Below are 20,350 nucleotides of genomic sequence, written 5' to 3'. Positions count from 1 at the left end.
CCAGAGAAACGTCGAGGTTCCTCATATCGCGCCTGCTGTATTTTTCTTTTCCTTACCAACAAATAATGGTTAATTTTCTTCTCATTGAACTTGCTCGTTGTTTTCTTATATAGACGACCTCTCCTTTGTTTTCCCTTATAACCATTGCTTGCCAAAATTCTTCTGAATTATTTTTTTTTTTTAACATAATTCCAAACCCAAGCCATTATTTGCTGGAGGAAAATCCCAAAAAAAAAAGAAAAAAAGAAAAAGAAGCCATTTATTTGCTAAGCAGTTATCAGAGAGCTAATGTGCTTATTTGGATTTAGTCATTGTTTGGGTGTTAACTGTTTAAGAAAATGAACTAAAATATAACTGTACTTTAAAAGAAAAATGCTGTACATATAAATTAGGAAAATTATTATGTGCTTCCGAAGTATCATAAATGCGTACTCTCTCCTCTCACATGAATGATGAGTCTCACTAATTAAATTCATAATGTGACCTACTACTCATGTGAGAGGAAAGAATATGCATTTATGATACTCCGAAAGTACTTAATAATTTTCTTATAAATTAAAAGATTTTGTTTTTTTTTTAATATATAAAAAGGGAACGGACACTAACGTCCCAGCCTAAGTTAGTGTCCCAGCTTAGGCTAACGACAGCGCATATACTTTGGATGCATGAGGAAACTTTTATTTTTTATAATAAATTTGCACAGGAAAATCTAAATATGTTTGAAGTTATCGACAATATCCAATGCAGGTTGCCATGCTCAAAGAACCGCCATAGCTGGAATTGCTACTACTATTGTTCAGTCAGTGTAGCTAGCAAGTGGCAAAGCAATGAAATAAGCATGAACTTTTTGAGATAGATCTGATAGACAAACCACATAGACTTAAAGAATATAAGTTTTATAAACATACTAGAAAGAAAAAGTTCTAAAAACCAAAAAGCGTATTAATAATGCACATCTCATTTTTGAAGTATTCACCCTCCCCTCATTTTGAACAGGGTTAAGGCAAATGCCCAACTGATTGCTCATCTTGACTGCAGCCAATTTTTAGCTACATTGCTTTAATTATCTCCCTTAACAGGTGGAGCTCTGTAATAAGCTGGAACAGTCGCAGGGAAGAACATTTGCCTAACTCCTTCGGCCTTGATTATGGGGAAGATGATTCCTGATGCACCCTGCAACAAAGAAAACCCAAAACTTTCAGAACTGAGAAAAAAATGTCCTTAGTCTGTTCCTTTATACAAATACATATGCAGAATCACACCCAACACACACATAAGGAGAGAGAGTGAAGCAGCTCATACTGACCGAAATTAATCTGGCTCCAATCCAGACGCGTGAAGGTGAAGGAAAGGGCAGGCATAAGCGGCCAACACCATATACTGCAACAGCGAAAAAATGGAGAACCAAGCTCAATGGGCGAGGGTTCAACCCTGAGAGTAGAGAAACTGGTCCTGTTGAGAATACACCTCCAAGACTTAAATAATCAAAGCAAGCCTCGCGCATTTCCTTCCTCGCTTGATCAGGTGAAGCACAAAAGACCTTGTACAAGGCCCCTGCCAAAGTATTAATAGTGGATGCCACTGGCTGCAAATTGGGATGTTAAGACAATAAGTTAGCTTGAGAAAGTAACATTTATGTGCATGTGGCAAAGCAAGTAGAAAAGAGAGAGCCTGGACCACTGCGGTTGTAATGATGATATCAAAACTAATATATCAGTGTATGACTAACTAACCTTACGCAGGGTGTAGAAGGATTCAAGATACTTGCAGAGGGTAGGTGCATCATTTAAGTCTCTCAAAGGCCTGAGAAGATTCCGTAGCACAACGATATCAGACAATGCCACAGTCATTCCTCCCCCAGTCAAGGGGTGGCGCATGTTGAATGCATCCCCCATTAACAAGGCACCAGGAGTAGGATGGGGAGCAGCTGGCATGCTTCTGTTGGGCATTGTCCTAATGTTACCTTTATCAATAGCAGCAACAAAAGAATCATGTATTTCAGGGGGGACCTGCAATGGAAATATCATTTGGTCAATAAGAGGAAGCATTAATTGCGAGATGTGTATCAAAAACAAGGAAAAATAACACGCAACAACAACATAAATGCCTTTTTTTTTTGGAAAAAAGGAAGAGCACATTATATACCTGAGGGGCCACGACAGTCTTCAAATAGTTTGCCATTTCACCATTTGCAATAGATGGAACTTTCTGTCCGGGTACATCAACCAGACAGCGAACCTCCGTGCTACTAATAGGATAAAACAAAATGGGGGAAGGGTCTGCAAGTATGACATGCCCGTGATTTGCATAAGGAAGTTCACAATTCTCCAGAACCAAACCAACAAAACAAGAGGGAATATCAACCTGCAGAAGATAAGGTATACAAGATTTAAGTTTCCACAAACTACTTAGTTGATACAAACAAGATGATGAGGGTTCTTAGAAAAGCAAGAATATAACAAGGATAACTAAATTTTAATTTTAATGTTAGCTACTTTATGAACAAATTATAAACTATTTTTTAATTACAGATATACTTTTTCATCAATGGGAGGAAACCGTACCTGAGGATTGCAAAGGGAGCGACGCAAGTTTGAGAAACAGCCATCACAAACAACAGTTAAAGGTGCATATGCCGTCATTTCTTTTCCATCTTTAGTCTTGTATTGCACGCCTTTAACTGTTCCATTTTCTTCAAGCAGAGAGGTAACAGTTCCTTGCTCCAATCGTACACTGGAAAAAAATCCAAAAAGAAGGCATAACTACTGATGAACAGAATTCAAGAGAACAAAATACAATGATATGAATGATCCTCTAACAAAAAGGCATTTCAGATAGTTAGTATATCATGACACTAAGGTAACTGATAAATGCGACTATACAATCAACCAATAAAATGGATCAAGGAAAAAGATTCAGTGCTGCATGTTGACCAACTATAAAGTGAGAAGAATAAAAAAAAGGGTGCAAATGCTGCAAAACCTAAAAACTTTGCATCAGAAAACATCACAAATAATTTTGAATCTTCATGGCCATAGTCATGCAGAACTTCTTAATAACTAATTCTTATGACACAACAAACAGCAAGCTTTGGAAAAAAAGAAGTAAATAAATTAATATCTAGCATGCATCGATAAAGGAAGATGAGTTATACTTGGGAAGGGAAGCAGACTTCTCCCGCATCCTCATTATGAAGCGCCCATTGTGAAAGCTCCTTCCAGACACATCTGAGTGAAATTTCTCCAAGGGATAAGAGAGTCGGGTGTTTTTCCCATCCTTAAAAAGTGCATAACCAAACACGCGCTGCGCGTCAATTTCGTTCACACAATCTGCAGTTTGAAATGATGCATATTTCATTAACAACTGACTTCCTCTGTAATTGGAGGTAAGCAAGAAACATCCATTGAGTAAGGTGCTTGTATCATAACCAAATTTCTGTTCATCCTTGATGATCTAGAATTAAACCTACCTTCAAGCCCTAACTCAATTAATTTGAGATAGCCCCCAGGTTGTAGCAATTCACCAACAATTCGGTCAGGCTCTGTTAAATCTCTTTCAATCACGTGAACCCTACGTCCATCCTGCAAGTTTGAAGTACAAAATCAATCATATTTGAAAGAAGAAAAAAAATCTATGCTGGGGATTTTTTTTATTTACAAGCTACCTAAATTGGATATTTTTACCAAACAAAATACTGTAGATAATGGGCAGTCTAATATGAGATACTTTACAATTTATCATGGAACAAACTAATAGCTAAAGTCAATAAACAAGTTATGTTGGGTTCAATAACACGAACTTGTAACCTATGTAGGAGCATTAAAGTGGTGGAACATTGGATTATAAAAAATAAATAAACAAAATAAATTATGCCAAAGGACTATTGAATAGTAATTACGAACTGTTGACTTTTTTTTTTTTTTTTGTTTTGTGACTGGTAAGTTACACAGGGGTCTTGAATTTGCAACCTCACCCTCCCCTATAACTTATAAGGGGAGGCGGTATTAGTTGAGCTAGAAGCCTAGAACTCATTGGCTTAAGAACTGTTGAACTTTACCGATAAAGTTCACACAAACATCAATCGCAAGAAATTAGCGAGTTACAAAACACACCACAAAGCTTATATTTAAAGCGTGATTCATGTTGTATACATGTATTTACCATCAACATCTCAAATAACAGCAGACAAACATAATTACCAGTGAGAAGAAAAAAAATGGATACCCAATAAAAAGATTGCAATTTTAACAGTATATGTCGGAAAAAAAAATTGTTATTAGCGAATAATTGGAATCGTTAAATCCCTGTACTGTACTGTCCTACCCCAAGTGACAAATTATGCAAAAACAGAATTGTGCAAACTAAAGCATTCAAAGTTGCACTAAAATTTCCACTACAGTAAAAAAAAAAAAAAAGTCCTCTACCAGAAATGGTTCACCGTACAAATCAGTCCCCACCAACAAATTTTCAATTAATTACTAATAACCAACAAATTATACGGCATATGAAATAAAAAAAATTAACTTAGAAGTGGACTTGGACCAAGTACAAGATGCACACCAATAATTTTTTTTTTTATTCTCTTTTGGGTTTAGGAATATAATTATAATATTAACATTGGAATTGAACAGATCAACAAATCAATTATGCCGATTATTACGCCGATCAAAATACAATCTTGCAATTTTTAAGGGCATGTTTCAATCATGGATTTGAAATTGTCAAATAGTCAGAAAATGACCAACTAGCGTAAGCAAGAAAAATAATATATATGGGATTAAGTATAAATGATAGAGACTTATAAACACGAAACCACGATTTTCAACAACTAGTGCAGTTTATACATACAAACGCGTATCTAAAAAACTATATTTTTACAGATCATACTAAAAAAAAATTTACAAGAGAAATTGCAAATTATGATTGTTTTTTTCTTTTTTGAAAAGTACTAACATATTACGAAAAATCATCACCCAAATTAGCCGACTGTATCTGAAATTCAATAATTAGCAAGCCAAAGTTGAAGCAAATCCATAAACTATAGCAGATTTTTCGTAATTCAAAATTCACAAAAAAAAAAACGAAATGCTTACTGCACTGTTTGGTTGCCGAGAATGAAAGAAGAGAAAAAGAAATGATAAGAGAGTTTGACGGACCTTGCCGAGAGTGTGAGCGAGAGCGGAGCCGGCGACGCCAGCACCGACGATGATAACGTCGGCGGCGGCGTTAGCGGATCTACATTCTCCGTTAGCGGCGGAGACGACGCAGTTCACCGCCTCGGTTGGCGCCTCTCCGGCGACTTTTTTCTTCGCGGCGACGAAGGTATAAATCGCAACGACGAGCGCGAAAACTGAGACGACGATCGTCGCTCCCAACGCGTACTGATCCAAAGCCACCGCCACCATTTCTCACCCCCCCCCCCCAATGCTTTACTTTCTCTGTGTTGGTTTTGTTTGTGCTACGCGTGTTTGTGTGTTGCTTTTGAGAAAAATGGAATAAATAGGGTGAGCTGGGAGGGAGTTTTTTTTTTTTTTTTTGTCTTTTTGTTTTTGGTTATTGTGAACACGGACTAAAATTCGTTATTCACCGAAACACGAGAACTTAGAGGACAAGAATGAGTGTTTATATATAGTGTCACGCTTAACAAGACAACTCACACCTCAACGTCTACTCTGTATCTTTCTTTCTTTCTTTTTAATTACTAATATTCTCATTTCATGCTAACTTGCGCCTGCTCTCTGTTTTTCCTTATCCTGCGCACCACTCTTTTCTACATTTCTTATAAGTTTTTTTTTTTTATGCTGCAAAATATACACGTACATTTCTTATAAGTTAAGTTATAACTATTCTTAAGGGGAGGTTTGGGTCCAGTACATTGAACCTGATCAAATAATGACATGTGTCACAATTCTAACGGTTCAGACTCATTATTTAATGGGTGCATTTGGACCATTTAGGAGTCGCCTAATACACAAGTAAAGAGATACTAATGATCCTCAAAGAAAAAAATTGATAATAATAAATGCTCAATTATGAGTAAAGCTGGCACGGGTGAAATAGTGTGTCTCGTTCCCCTTTCGAATTGAGGTCAAGAAAGAAAATTTTGAAACATTTGGCCAGTCTTAATGGGGTGGATTCACTAGGAAATGAATAAGTAGTTGTAACATGTGAAAATGTCGAAATGAGATAAAACTAATGTTTTGAGAGATGGTAACAAAATAAGTAAACTAAATAAATTATAATTAGAATATGTATAAAATTATAATTAGAATAGGTAAACTAAATAAATTACAATTAGAATATGTATAAAATAACTTAATTATATATATACACACACATTTGGGCAAAATAAAATGAGATAAGCAAAATTGGTCTCCACTAATTTACCCTTTTGAGGTTGGGAAACCCACACAACTCATGAGGCAAATCAAGAGTGACAAGAAATTTTTTTTCATTCCTGATTATGACTTGTAATACATTTCTTTTTTGAATAATTAAATATACTTGTCAATAATCTATTGGTTTGCAAACACAAATTTCATTGTAATTGTGTGTGTGTTTGTGTTTATTGAGTTGACAAATTATGATGAGAGCAACATTATTTTCATGAGATCCACTATTAATACTATTTTTGTTATGCACCAATCATGATTTGATACTAATTCAGTATGAAATTGGGTGTGTCTCTAAATTTAGTGTTCATTTGGGATGGGCTGAAATTTTTAGCTTATTTTTACTACTATTTATGGGTTTTACTATACTTTTTGATACTATTCATGAGTTCCATTGTACTATTCAACTTATTTTTCAATTCTTTTTATATACTTCCAACAAAAAAAGTTCAGTTTCAACTAAATAAGTTGTTCCTAAATCAACATTTAATAGTAATATCTAAATATTGTCATTCACTTCTTCAACTTCCTACATAGCCTTCCATTATTTAAAACAATATTAAAGTCAAAACCTAATTTGAAACAAATTTTTTAATTAAATGTTTACTTGTTTTCCCGTGATTATTAACTTCCACAAAAGTACAAATCCCAAGTTAAAAAAATGACATGTATTTTCAAATTAAGAGCACAATTTAGGATAAACACTAGATAAACAACAACGACCAAAAAATGGTGAGAATAATTTTATTGCACTTTTCTCAAATGTTGTTTATTTATTTCAAATGAAATTATCATTTCAAGATAGCTGGAAATTTTAATATAAGAAATTCCTGTCATTATCAAGTAAGATTAAGTAGTGTAAATTGATTTAAGTGTAAATTTAAATTTTCAAACCAAAAAACGACCTCTTTTTTAGAAACCAACCATAAAATGACTTTTAGTTTAGTTTTAGTGACCATTTAATCCAAAACTGACCTTGGCTTATAGTTTTTTTTTTTTTTTTTTTGGGACCTTTGCTTTTATAGTTGAAATTTGAAGAAGACTATTTGGAGTTCCCCAAAGTCCGAACGTATATTTAACAAGGATAGTGGTCAAAATAATTGTAAGTACGACAATAATAAAATGGGTCTAGTACGTACACATTGGACCACTATTTTGCTTAGCTGTAGCCTTTATGTCTATGTGATAATTAAACAAGTTAATTCAAAATCGTACGTAAATAAACGAACAAAATTTTATTAAAATCACAGAGTAAAATAATAGAACAAAAATGATGAAAAAACAACCTTAAGTTACTTGGTTGGAAGCACAATTTTAAACATAATTTATAATAAATAATGAAATTTTCTTATAAATTTTTAAAGCTTTGGTAAAATATTTTTAATCAAATTAATATTTTAAATGGTAATATAGTTTCATATAAAATAATTTTATCTAAATATGTTTACTTAACTTATATATGATTCCTATAAATAAAAAAATTAAAAAAAAAAACTTATATATGATTTGGATTTGGACATTCTGTTTTAACCAAGTTTAAAAATACTTTCTTTCTTTTCTAAGTTGATGAAAAGTTTAAGAAATACTTAATACAATTTGCATTGACATAATTTCCCATAAATAATTTTAAAAGGAGATGGATACATGACTTTATGTGTAGCATGAGTGCTGTACATGACTAAATAAAAAATCAAGTAGGACAAATTTCCTTCTTTCTTTCGTACAACTACCATTTCCCTTAGCAATTAGCATTATATAAAATAAAAAATAAAGAAACCGTGGGTGTTAAATCAAAGGGCCAATAAATTCTAATGTCCTGGTCAAAAACCTCAGCTTCGTCCTTCAACTTCAAAGAAAGACAAAACTGATCACACAATTATAACTATAATTTTTTGTGATAATTAGATAGATATAATGAAAAATTGAGAATTTAAATAATAAATATCTTTGTTAGAAATGCAAAAAGAGTATTCGTTGAGCTAGAAGTTATTAACCTCATTCAAATTAAAACTTGCTTATTTCACTGCATTGCAAATTAATTTAGGGGATTACTATGCAAGTCCTTTGATTTTATTTTTATCTTACAAAAAGAAAATTTTAATACAATAAAATTTCTCAAAAAAATAATAATACTATGACAATCTACATTTGCGTCAAGATTTAAGTGAATTTCTTCTTCTTCTTCTTTTGGCTAAAAATTTAAGTGAATTTCTTAAAGATGAAAGCATTTAGATCTTGTATATACTTGGAGGTAAAAAAAATTGATGTTGATAAATGCTTTTCAGACAAATAAAACAAGAGACTTTTTTTTTCTTTTTTTTACAAATGTTACTCGTAGTTGTTGTCTTATATGAGTAATTATCTTTTATTCATTGTATAGCAACAGACATCGTACATTTTTTTTTTTGTTGAAAGGAACAGACATCGTACATTAATGCACAATATAAAAAGGGTTTTTTTTTTTTAAGTGATAAAAGGTTTTTAAAAAATGAAGTAATAATACTCCGTATATGTATAAAACATTAAATAGGCCAATTGAACAAAAACATATGATAGAAACAGTTTTACTATGCCAATATTTAAAGGAGTGTGTCTGACAAACAGATAATTAAATAATAATATTAAAATGAGCTTGTGGGAATTATTTTGATCAATCATACCAAAACAACTGTAATTGACTGATACATTACCATTCTTTATGTTAGGGAATATTAGGAAAATTTATGGAAAGAATCACAAAAAGAGTAGAGTTGAGGAGAAATTCTTGTGGGTTGTGGGGGCAAGAGTTCAAGTTCAAGTTTCTAGGAGGAAGTTTCACACATATATACACTTAGATTAGTTTCCCTAATATTCACTAACATAAAGAATGGTAATGTATCAGTCAATTACAGTTGTTTTGGTATGATTGATCAAAATAATTCCCACAAGCTCATTTAAATATTATTATTTATTTATCTGTTTGTCAGACACATAATATTAATTTACCTTATCATTTAATCATTTAGCTTGCAAACTTAGAGAATCTTGTGAATTTTTATAAAGATGTATATATATATATATATATATATATAGAGAGAGAGAGAGAGAGAGAGAGAGAGATATAGAGAGAGAGAGAGAGAGAGAGAGATTAGAGTTTCTATTCAGAAAGTAACATTGGCTAGGCTCTTTATATATTGTATGATATTTAAAAAATTAAACTGAAATGAGAAATGCCATAAGGCCCATAGCACAAATATGAAGAAAAAAAAAAAGGAAACAAAATAATTATTTCTATTACAGACAATTTATCAAAAAACGACATGTTATAATTTAAAAAAGAAAATGTTATATATAGACATTATCACAAAATTAGAATATCCATTTTAGAGCAGATTATTAAAAAATAACATATTATAATTTAGAAAAATATTATATCCATAACATTATTACAAAATTAGAATATCTAATTTAAGGCGGAATTAAAATCAAGTTTATAGACATTACAGTCTTCTTCTTGTTCTAAACAAACTTATAAAATTGTGCATGACTTTTGCATGAACTAACGACTTGGCTGATGAGATGTTTATGGTAATATTGATTCATCAATGACGGTCATATTCATAAATGTGACCTCCAGGATCCAGTTACTCAAAGTTGACAAAAATAAAGTAATGGGTTTGTTTGGTAAGAGCCATTAAAAATAGCAAAACAAGGATTACATTTAAATCTTCCTCTTCAATTGAAAATTTCAACAGCGTGTAGTCAAACAGATATGCATTAATTCCTTTGAAATTAAGAAGCACATATTGTTTGCTCTGTTAACATACTTGTATCTGTCATTTGCGTGTGATTCAGTCAAGCGTTTAGAGAAATGCTATTTATTATGTATGCTGCTATGCATTATTATTTCCTTCATTTTAAAGGTCAAGGAAATAGTGACGCAAGCACCCACCAAATTAGAATTTTGACTGGATTTATGTGCATTTGTGCCTACCTACTCAGATCTGAGTTCAACATTTTCACACATTGGCGTGCCACACATGCTTCGATGCCAAATCCACAATATATTACTGCCTGTTCCCACAGTTTCAAATTTCAGTAAGTCTATATATACATAATCATGTTGACAATAGTTGAGGTGATAAGTGACAGGACTTCAATCCATGATGCCTACTTAATAATGTTGTTTTTATCGTCAAATTAAGATCCCAATCTGTTTTTTTGTGTAAGCAGAGTTGAGACTTAGATTTTGCATTTGATGATAAGAAATTTTATCAGTTGAGCTAACAGATATCAATGTTGGATGTTATAACTCATATAAGTTGTTAATGATAACTATAAAGTAGTGTTAAGGGTAGACACAAAAACATATATATGAAAATTACTATTTCAATAAACTGTGAAAAATGCTTTGTCTATATACTTATTGTTCGTATTAAGATCATCTCTTTCTGTTGATTATGGTCGATCCTGCCTGAGGCCAACTGGCTAGTTAGAGCTGTTCAATAATGATCATGATTGAGAATGGTTCTTTCATTTATCATATAATTCTTGGAACGAATGATCATGATTGAAAGGCCGGTAAAGAGCAATTGGAGAGTATTAATTTTGAACCCAAATGTATAATTAAGAGAGGTTTTAAAAAGTCAACAAGAAGTTGGTGAGATTTTTAGTTTACATTGTGTAATGTTTAGTAATTTAACATCGATAAGAAATCTTCAATGGTTAGGGTAAACTGACACGCTTTTGGAGTTACTATATATATAGGGACGGTGAGAGCAATTTAATATAATTCGATTTGTTGGATGATCTTTTTCACATTGTTTGAAAGCAATTACAAGGAATCTGGCGTTTCTCACATTCCTTTGTAAAAGATTTTATTATTATAATTTAAAGTAGAAGAAAATTTTGAAGATATTTTTGGCTCATCATGACAATTGGGTCATTTCATTTAAAACCTCTCAAACTCATCTCAATATTATGAGAACGCCATAACTGGCTGAAAATAGTCAAAGAGAGAACTTAATTAGCTAGTTGTAGTCGACTTTTAGTACCTTCAAGGAAATGAATATTGTGGGTCTAGAGATAGTCCTTCCTAACTGACAATTGATATATATTTAGATTTTTTTTTTTTTTTTTTTTGCTAAACTAGATTTGTAATATTTAACTTATGAAATTAATCCATTTTAAATAGAAAGAATTCATTTATATATATATATATACACACACACACACACTTGTGTGAATCATTTTTCAATGTCAACTTTGATTTAACAATAATTATCTTATGCATTAGATACATGCATTCTCACTTTTAGGAAATGTAAGCCCTATATAATTATGTGTGATTTACATGTTTGTTTAGAATTAAAAATAAATTATCACCCCATACCCTTGGTGCGATGGTCACTTCATAAGTATAAGTGCTTGTAGGGTGTGGGGGTAAGGGTCAGGGTTCAAGTCTCCAGGAGGGAGTTTCACACACACATACACCTAGATTAGGCTAGAGTAGATTTATATCTTGTATCAAAAAAAAAAAAAAATCATCAATGAATGACTTGGTCATTAGTCACCTCACAAGGACTAAGAGTACTTTATTATTGTTAAAAATTTGAAAGTTATTATTAATTTTATTACAAGAAGTTTATAAATATAATTGGTTTCAAATCAATAACATAATAAATAAAAATTTTAAATTACTATATACTCAAAAAAGTTGATATATCAATTCACTATATTTTTATAATAAAATTTATAATACCCTTAAACACCATTTTTTTTACAAGAAACTATAGGTATTTTTATTATCAAACAACTGATCATGTATAACTTTTCACAATGTCAAGAGGGATTTCATTTTCACGTATACGTAAAACTATTTCCCTGCAAGAGCTAGCAGAAGCTACTGATCTGTTGCAACAACCTGGGTGGCACAATCTGCAGAATTGGTTGTCACTGTACTGAACTCATGGATCTTGTCCCTTAATTATTTCTTGCAGCAGAGATCGATGTTCAACTATTATATCTATATGGGCAGCACATCATGATTCATGAGCTCTATTAATTCTTGTTTTCTTTCTCATTAATCTATTTGTGATCACTTTCCAAAACAATAATACTACTTGTCCGTTTCTTCATCATGATGCACACTTCATTGTTGCACGTGGTCCTGTATCGTACTGATATGATTTTATATACATATATATCCTCCTCAAAGTCTGTTTTGGCTGATCGATATCCTCCTCAATTTGAGTAGGGGATTGTGTGTTGTTGTTTGTAGTATTTGCAGGTGAGATGTATACAACTCAGCAGTAATTGTTTAACCGGTATTGACACTGAATTTTATGGTATCTATATATGTACGAACATTATCTTCAAATTATTATTATCTTTGATACCTACTAAACTAATATTTCAATTTTCAACATCTGGGTGATGATAGCATGAATAGAAATCCTTGGTAAAACTTTGAATGTTCCAATCTATATGATTCTATATAAAGTAACAGAAATTATAAATAAATAAAAAAATACACATAAATAGTACTGCAATCAGTGGAGCATAAAGTGAGACGTTAAGAGTTAAACGTTGATATATGGTTTTTGTTTTCATCACAAGTGTGATTCATCACGTAACAAGCAGAGTTCAGCTACTATTTGCCATTGCCCATTGGGTTGGTATGAAACGATTTCCTTTCATGCTGCAATGGTCCCTCACTAAAAGGAATAGTAAAACTCATACTTTACTTTCCCATAGTGGTATCTCCCTAGCTGTATATTTGAACTATCATGACTTTATCATCGTCATCATCATCATCATCATTATTATTATTATAGAATTTGTACCTATAATGTTAATTTCATATTGGTAATTGTCTTATGCGTTGTTTTATTAATTTACTGTGCGTTGCACAATTTTAATCATGAATTATATATATATATATATATATATTCTTTTTTGAAAATTAATAACTAAATGAGTTATTATTACATAGTTTTAGAACTCATTTCTAACTAAATGAATGGTTTTTATTGTATAAAATGCATAATTTTGTATATTTGATCTTATATATAATATTTATAACTAAGATTATCAATAAAAACTTTTCTAATTTTTTTTTTTTATAATTCCTTATTTATTAATGAAGAGGGTGATCTGAACTCAAACAGTTAAATCTTTTCTAATACTTGCATAAATAAGGTTATCCTTCAATAATTAATTCCAAACATAATATTAAAAAATCAATTAAATTTGTACACCTAAAAGAAATTTCATTTTTAAGTCTTATTTTGATATTTAAATCATCTATTTTATTGTTGATTTTATTCAAATGGCTTACACCCTAGCTTATATAACTTGAGTAATACCTCTAATTATATTTTGCTTTAGCCTTTAAGAACACATATATTACACTTGAAAAACAATGCAAATTTTTGTACTTAAAAAAAAAATGAAAAAGAAGTTAAGTAAAAAGAGATTTACATGAATTTGGACCAATGAATCTAATTTAGCTAAATATTATCCATGATCTAAAAGGATATAAGAGAAATTCTAAATTGAATTTAGTTAGACTTTCGAAGACATATGGGAGGAATTCCACATACTAAGAAATTAACACAAAGCACAAACAAACTTTCAAAATATAAAAATAGATAAATATTGATAAAGCCTTAACAATCAATAAGTAAAAGTAACTTGGAATTAGATTGTACTATACAACACATGAAAGATATGTTTTGAACCAAATTTTTCATAGTGTTAGTCAATTGAAAAAATCAAAATACTTACAAACTAAATACATAGAATAACCAAAACCTAAAACACACAAAATAGTTGAGAATTTAAAATAAAAAACTTACCTAAGAGAAACCAAGAACTTGAATGGGTGTCACTTGTTTTGGTTCTTTATAGTAGAGTTTCTTTCACATAAGATCCATGCATGAAAATTTAGAAACAAATAACAATGAGTAAGATGAATTTATTTAATCAAAACTATCATATACAAATACATATGCGTAAGTTGCAACTTGAAAAAAAAAAAAAAAAAAACGCGGAGTGCAAGAGAGATTCTATGGAAATACCATTGGTGAATATATATAAGTTTCAAAATTTTAATAATAGGTTTTTAGTTGGAGTAGGATTTACATATCTAAAACTTAGATGCATGTTACATCTTTTGTTAAAACACTTTTGTTACTTTATTTAAAGAAATTTATAAGAACAAATGTGCTTTTGTCGCTATCAACTTAAACTTAGATGCGTGTTGCATGTTTTGTTAAAACTTTTATTGTTACTTTATTTAAAGAAATTTTTAAGAAGAAATAAGTTGTTGTTTCTATCAACTAAAACTTAGATGCATGTTTCATATTTTATTAAAACACTTATTGTTATTTTTATCTAAAATGCACGTTGTATGTTTTGTTAAAACAATTATTGTTACAATTAAACCAAGTGGCTTTACCAAATTACAGCAATAATCGAATGCTTTACAAAGAGAGAATAATCACTCCTATCTCATTCAATTTTATTTTTTAATAAATATTATCTTATTTGAAAAGATGGTATTTAATCCATAATAATTTCTCTTTAACATTATGTCAACATGCTAATTGATTTCTTTTCATATAAATAAGAGGGAAAGGTTTTGCTGCATACTAGTATGCAGCAATCACTGCATAATAGGTTATGTGACAACAATAAAAAAGCAACATATGTAATGATCAAATACACCCGTAGACACATATTACTTTCTTTTTAATGCATAATGGGTAAATGCCACATAACCCATTATGCAGCAAAAATTTTCCCCAGGCAGAATTCATCCCTACATCCCTTATTAGACCCAACTAGAATCCCTATTGATAGATGCAATTCCTCTACCATCAAAACTCTTGTTCAATTTGGACTTTAATTTCACTAACCCAAATATGTGATCTCTATAGTCTATACTATACCCAATGGACTTGAAAGCTGGAATCTAGCCCAACAACAAAATGGGCCTTTTTGGCCCTTCTTTCAAATCCACTCATTCCAATCAAAAATATTTCTCTGCTAGAATTTGAAAACAAAAACTGAAAAACTGCCATAGCGGGAACACACACACACACAGAAAGAGAGAAAAAAAAAAAAAAAAAAAATGAAATTCGAGTGCTCTGAGCTGAATATATGGAAAGAAGCTCTCTCTTCCTACTCAACTCGCATAGAATCCCTTAACAAACCCAACCTGATTTCCTTTGACGACTTTTACCGCAACCAACTCCCTCCGATTCTTCGCAACCGAAACCCTAACCCTTACATCACCACCGCCGAGCTCTCCAAACTCATGCAATGGAAGCTCACTCGTGGCAAATGGAGGTACTCTCTCTCTCTCTCTTCCTGAACTTTATCAAGTGTATAATCAATAATGTGTGAATTTTGTTTGTTTTTTTTTTTTTTTTTTAAGGCCGCGTTTGTTGGATTTCGTTTCGTCTTTGGACGAGGCGGTAGTGAAATCGGCGTCCGAAAAGGCATTCCGATTACTTCCTGATGTTTCCAAGGCTGTGTCTGAGCTCACAGTGCTCAAAGGCGTCGGTCCCGCCACCGCCTCCGCCGTTCTGGCTGCTTACGCGCCGGACGTGGCGCCGTTCATGTCCGACGAGGTATAGTCGCTCCTTAATCTGATCAATTATCACTTGTTCCAAAATATTAAACCAATTCGAAATCACTTTTAAGTACAGTTACTTTTTTTTTTTTTTTTTTTAAAGTGATGCTTTAAAAAGTTGTACATTCTATTTTGACATGAACATAAGCTCATCTAAATGACGTCTTAATCGACATTCTAACCCGATTTTATTTGGGATGGTTGTTTACTACTTATCTTAGTGATTTTATTGTGTATAAGTATAGTTGTACATTAAAAAATGCGATTAAAGAGTTGCACATTCTGTTTCGATGTGAAAACATGCTCATCCAAATGGTGTCTTAATCAATATTCTTAATGCAATTTTATCTAGGATGATTGTTTTATTTTTTTTGCTGTTTTATTGTGGCTTTTATTAGTTTTTGATTTGTTGTCATGTTGGTGAAAAAGGCTATGGTGGCGGCACTTGGTAACTCAAAAGATTATTCACTGAAGCAGTACCTGTTATTCGCGAATAAACTCCAGGCTAAAGCAAAGGTCAGTGAATGCTGTTCTCCTAATTTTCAATTATATATTCGCGTGTGTTAAGGCAAGAAAGGTTTGAAGTATTTATTTGCAATTATAATGACGTACCTGAGGTAAGGGCTCATGGTGATTGTTTGTCCCTCTATTAGTGTGATCATAATGTTTAATGTGAGATAAGAGATTGTCAATATTAGTGTTTTGACTTTTAACTGCAATCTGATTTCGATGGAAAAGTTGAAAGCCGGTTACTTTATCTCCAGATCTTAGGGCTCAGGGTCTTCTGTTTGTAGAGCTACTCTAGTTTTTTGGAAAGAAAAAGCTAGAGATTGATATCTCATAATCTCAATGAACACATTATGCATTATGTAGGGTGGTGGGCTTCATTTTGGTTTAATACTATACACTTGCTTTATGGGATTTCATTTGTTCTATTATTCTTTTTAGAATCTAGATTTAAATTGCGTCGGATCAAATAAGCAATCACTGTGTATGGCTGTCTTCTTGTCAAATAAATAGTACTACGAAAGTAGTCAAAGTTGGAAAGTTCCCCATTTTTATGGTTTATGGATGCCTGTTTACGTATCTAGTGGAAGATAATCTGCAGGAATTAAGTTCAGAAAACGAAACCTTTACACCATCAGATGTAGAAAGAGCACTGTGGAGTTCTGCTATGGAGACCAAGCAGCTAGCTTCACATCCAGATGCAGACTCCAAGGTTAAACCTAGTAAAAGCTCCAAGAGAAAGAGAAAGCCTTGATTTAGTGATGCGCAAGTTGACATCAATGCTTGTAAGTTATTTAACTTAACTTTGTTCTCTGTAAGTTATTTATGTCCTTACAGCTTGCAAAAGGCCCTTACTCTACCAGTAACTCATGAATGGCCACCCATTTTCAATTTTTCATCCTGTGATTGTGGTTTCTACTACTTTATTTTCTGCAAAGTATAATTGAATGACTTATTTTTGCTTAAATATTATTTGTGGTAATTCTTCTCATGCAATAAATGCTCCATTTTTTCTGTTGTTACTTGTTACCATGAAGAGAAAATATATGCCTTGGTCATACGTCTGGCATTATGGTAGGTGGGACCATATATTTGGTCTATGCATCTCCTAATTCATCAATACCCATCTAGGAGAGATCTGATTCATTTTGCTAGGATTGTTATGCCAAGAACTTTTCAGTTATTCCAAATTAGATTCTGCTCTTAACACTAGTTCAAATCTTCCCTTCCCTCTCCAACTTGGGGCCAAAACTTACATATAAAAGAACATATATGTTGATTATCACTTTTGGGATAAATTGTTGGATTCTTCCTTTGAGGTCTAATTGGAGAACCCATTGAAATATAAAGAACATCACATTTTGAGTTTGACAGAAATAGTTTTACTAGATTTTGCAAAAGCTATTTCATAAATAATACATACCAATGACAAGGGAATATCTTAAATGCAAAGGGATCTTGTAAAATGAACACGTTTCTTCCTCCGTCAGAGGAAGTTGAGGTAATTTTATCTTGCCGAAGCAAGAGCAGGTTTGAAAAGGTTGGTGGAAGAAACAATTGATGACTGCAAAGGTTATCAAATTGCATGTTTTGTGTCGTAATTTGGTATGCTTCGTGTGCGTGTGGTAATTGTTATACTACAATGGCTCTTTGGCACCTGAAAGACGTCATCTCAAGGACCTCACACTCTTCCTTGTGAGCTTGATTGGCACAGAAAAGTTGCTTATAGTCTAGATTTTTTAAAAAAAATGATATGTTCATATTTTGGAATTTTTGTTAGTAAGATATTTAAGGTTTATTTACACTGTAAACTTATCAATACGTTTCCAACTATCCTGTTACAATTACATGGTGAGAATGAATAAGATGTTTCTTGCCTTCTACGTCCAGATGAGCTTTGAACCTTTTTGACGTGATCAGGCCTGTGGGGGCCCAACATTCCAATTTGAAACGTCAAGGGATTGGGCGTTTGGGTCGCCCCATAAGCTTTTTCCTTTGTAAGATACGTTCAACGAGTCTTGTTAGACGTCAGAGTAAAACATTCAGGAAGTTTCTTCTTCTTCTTTTTTTTTCTTTTTTTTAATTTTAATTTTATTTTTATAATTGCATCATAGTTAGACAACCTCCATTTTTAATTTCAAAAACCTTGCAGCCCGGTAAGAGTTTTGTTGGTCTAGCACTTTTTAGTTTTTTGAAACGTGTATAAAAAATAAAAATAAAAACAGTTTTTGAAACGAAGACATTTAAAATTTAAATATTTCCTCTGTAATTATTGTAACTAATTATCACAAAAAAAAAAAAAAAAAAGTGCAGTGCCAACAGGTAAATTGCACATTCTGGTCTGCACCCATAGTACCAATTTATGGTAAGGAAATTGTGAACCTAATACCTATTCAAGTTGGTTCTTAAAAAAAAAAAAAAAGGGCAAATTTTAACGAGCACTTGTTGTGCTTGTTAATGTTGAACTAATGTGGGTCTCATTTGATAAAAAAAATTGAACAAAAAGAAAAAAGAAAAAAAAACATAAAACTAACCCCAAAACTTATTTTAATATTTTTTTCTCTTTATAAAATTGTGATCCGAAAAGCTACAAGAATATGGCATAAAGCTATAATAAAGCTGAAAAAAAAGTACAAAGGGCTGTAGTTAACACAACCCAAGAGAAAACGTTAACCAGCACCGCACGGTGTTGGTTAACATTTCCCAAAAAAAAAACCTATTCAGGTTGGATCCAATCTCCCCCATTTTGTCTATTACCCTAATTTGTTTGGTCTTGAAAGCAAGAAATGAAGAAATGTCACTGATAGCTACTAGTCTTTCAAACTAGTACAACCTTGCCTAGACTGTTATTACATGTTGGCAGACGCATGATATAACCATTTCCGATTTAAATAGATTAATTATGAAAGTAAGGGAAATTTGATTGGAATGTGGTTCTTGGCTAACGTAAGGACTAATGAGGAAGTAAAAGGTTTTATTTGGCTTCCAACCAAATGAATTTTAATTAGGAAAATTATTAGCAATTAGCCTGCACGCAAGCGAGCGTTCAAAGGATCTTTTATATATATAAACGTTAATAATTTTTGTCTATTATAATTTGAAATTACTACATTTTTTAATTACAAAAATATCTAGGAGTATGATGAAAAGATTATTTCATCCAAAACGCATAACACTTATCACACTTTTAGGTATTTTTGTGATAGAAAAACATAGTAATCTCAATTTATAATAGGTGCAAATTATTAAGTTTTACCAAAAAAAATATAAGAGCGTTTGAGCACAAGCATGAATGCATACTCAGAGGTTAGTAAGTAGATAAAACAATTTAAAAATCAAAAGAAAAGTGATCTTGTTTTTTGTGCAATGTTTGAGTGGGAGTAGTATTTTTATCAGATTGTCTTTTAGCTTTATTTTTACTTAAATATAGGAGTGTAAGAGCATTTTTCAACCAAAAAAATGAGGATCTCAAACAGGGAAGGTTCCTTAAATAGTAATATAGAAAAGATAAATTCAATATTAGTTTTAAACTTTTAGTATCAGATTATGACTGACGGCCTATTACTTTCACATAGATTTACTATTTTTTCTCTATCATTCACAGTCTATCACGTGGACAGTTATGACACAAATTATGTAATTTTATGTGATCTTAGAATATTTCATTTCGTACTACTTCTTTTAAATTAAAGGATTTGAATCAAGAAAATTATTAATCCTATAAATTCAATTTTAAATTAAATACTACTAATAAACAGATAGAATTTTAACGTTTGACCTTTGTTTAAATTCAAAATCCCCTCATCAATTCTATTTGGGTAGGTGAGGTGTC

The 20,350-nt window shown here is 31.7% G+C and overlaps 2 protein-coding genes across 2 annotated transcripts; one reads left to right on the top strand and one right to left on the bottom strand.

Moving 5' to 3' along the window:
- Positions 1 to 859: 859 nt before the first annotated feature.
- On the bottom strand, positions 860 to 5,595 carry LOC142619461 (squalene monooxygenase SE2-like). The gene is made up of 8 exons (XM_075792559.1): positions 5,157 to 5,595; positions 3,470 to 3,581; positions 3,155 to 3,329; positions 2,565 to 2,733; positions 2,146 to 2,364; positions 1,734 to 2,009; positions 1,307 to 1,585; positions 860 to 1,173 (listed from the first exon to the last, which is right to left on the bottom strand). The coding sequence occupies exons 1-8, from the start codon at positions 5,403 to 5,405 to the stop codon at positions 1,060 to 1,062; spliced, it is 1,593 nt and encodes a 530-aa protein (XP_075648674.1). The 5' UTR covers positions 5,406 to 5,595; the 3' UTR covers positions 860 to 1,059.
- A 9,844-nt stretch (positions 5,596 to 15,439) lies between these two features.
- On the top strand, positions 15,440 to 17,509 carry LOC142619123 (uncharacterized). Its single transcript, XM_075792191.1, has 4 exons — positions 15,440 to 15,725; positions 15,814 to 16,009; positions 16,441 to 16,527; positions 17,120 to 17,509. Exons 1-4 carry the CDS (start codon positions 15,508 to 15,510, stop codon positions 17,270 to 17,272), a joined length of 654 nt encoding a protein of 217 aa, XP_075648306.1. The 5' UTR covers positions 15,440 to 15,507; the 3' UTR covers positions 17,273 to 17,509.
- Positions 17,510 to 20,350: the final 2,841 nt, after the last annotated feature.

This window comes from Castanea sativa, chromosome 12 (genome assembly GCF_040712315.1).
Source record: "Castanea sativa cultivar Marrone di Chiusa Pesio chromosome 12, ASM4071231v1".
Taxonomy (NCBI): Eukaryota; Viridiplantae; Streptophyta; class Magnoliopsida; order Fagales; family Fagaceae; genus Castanea; species Castanea sativa.
This window is presented reverse-complemented; position numbering and strand designations above follow the sequence as displayed.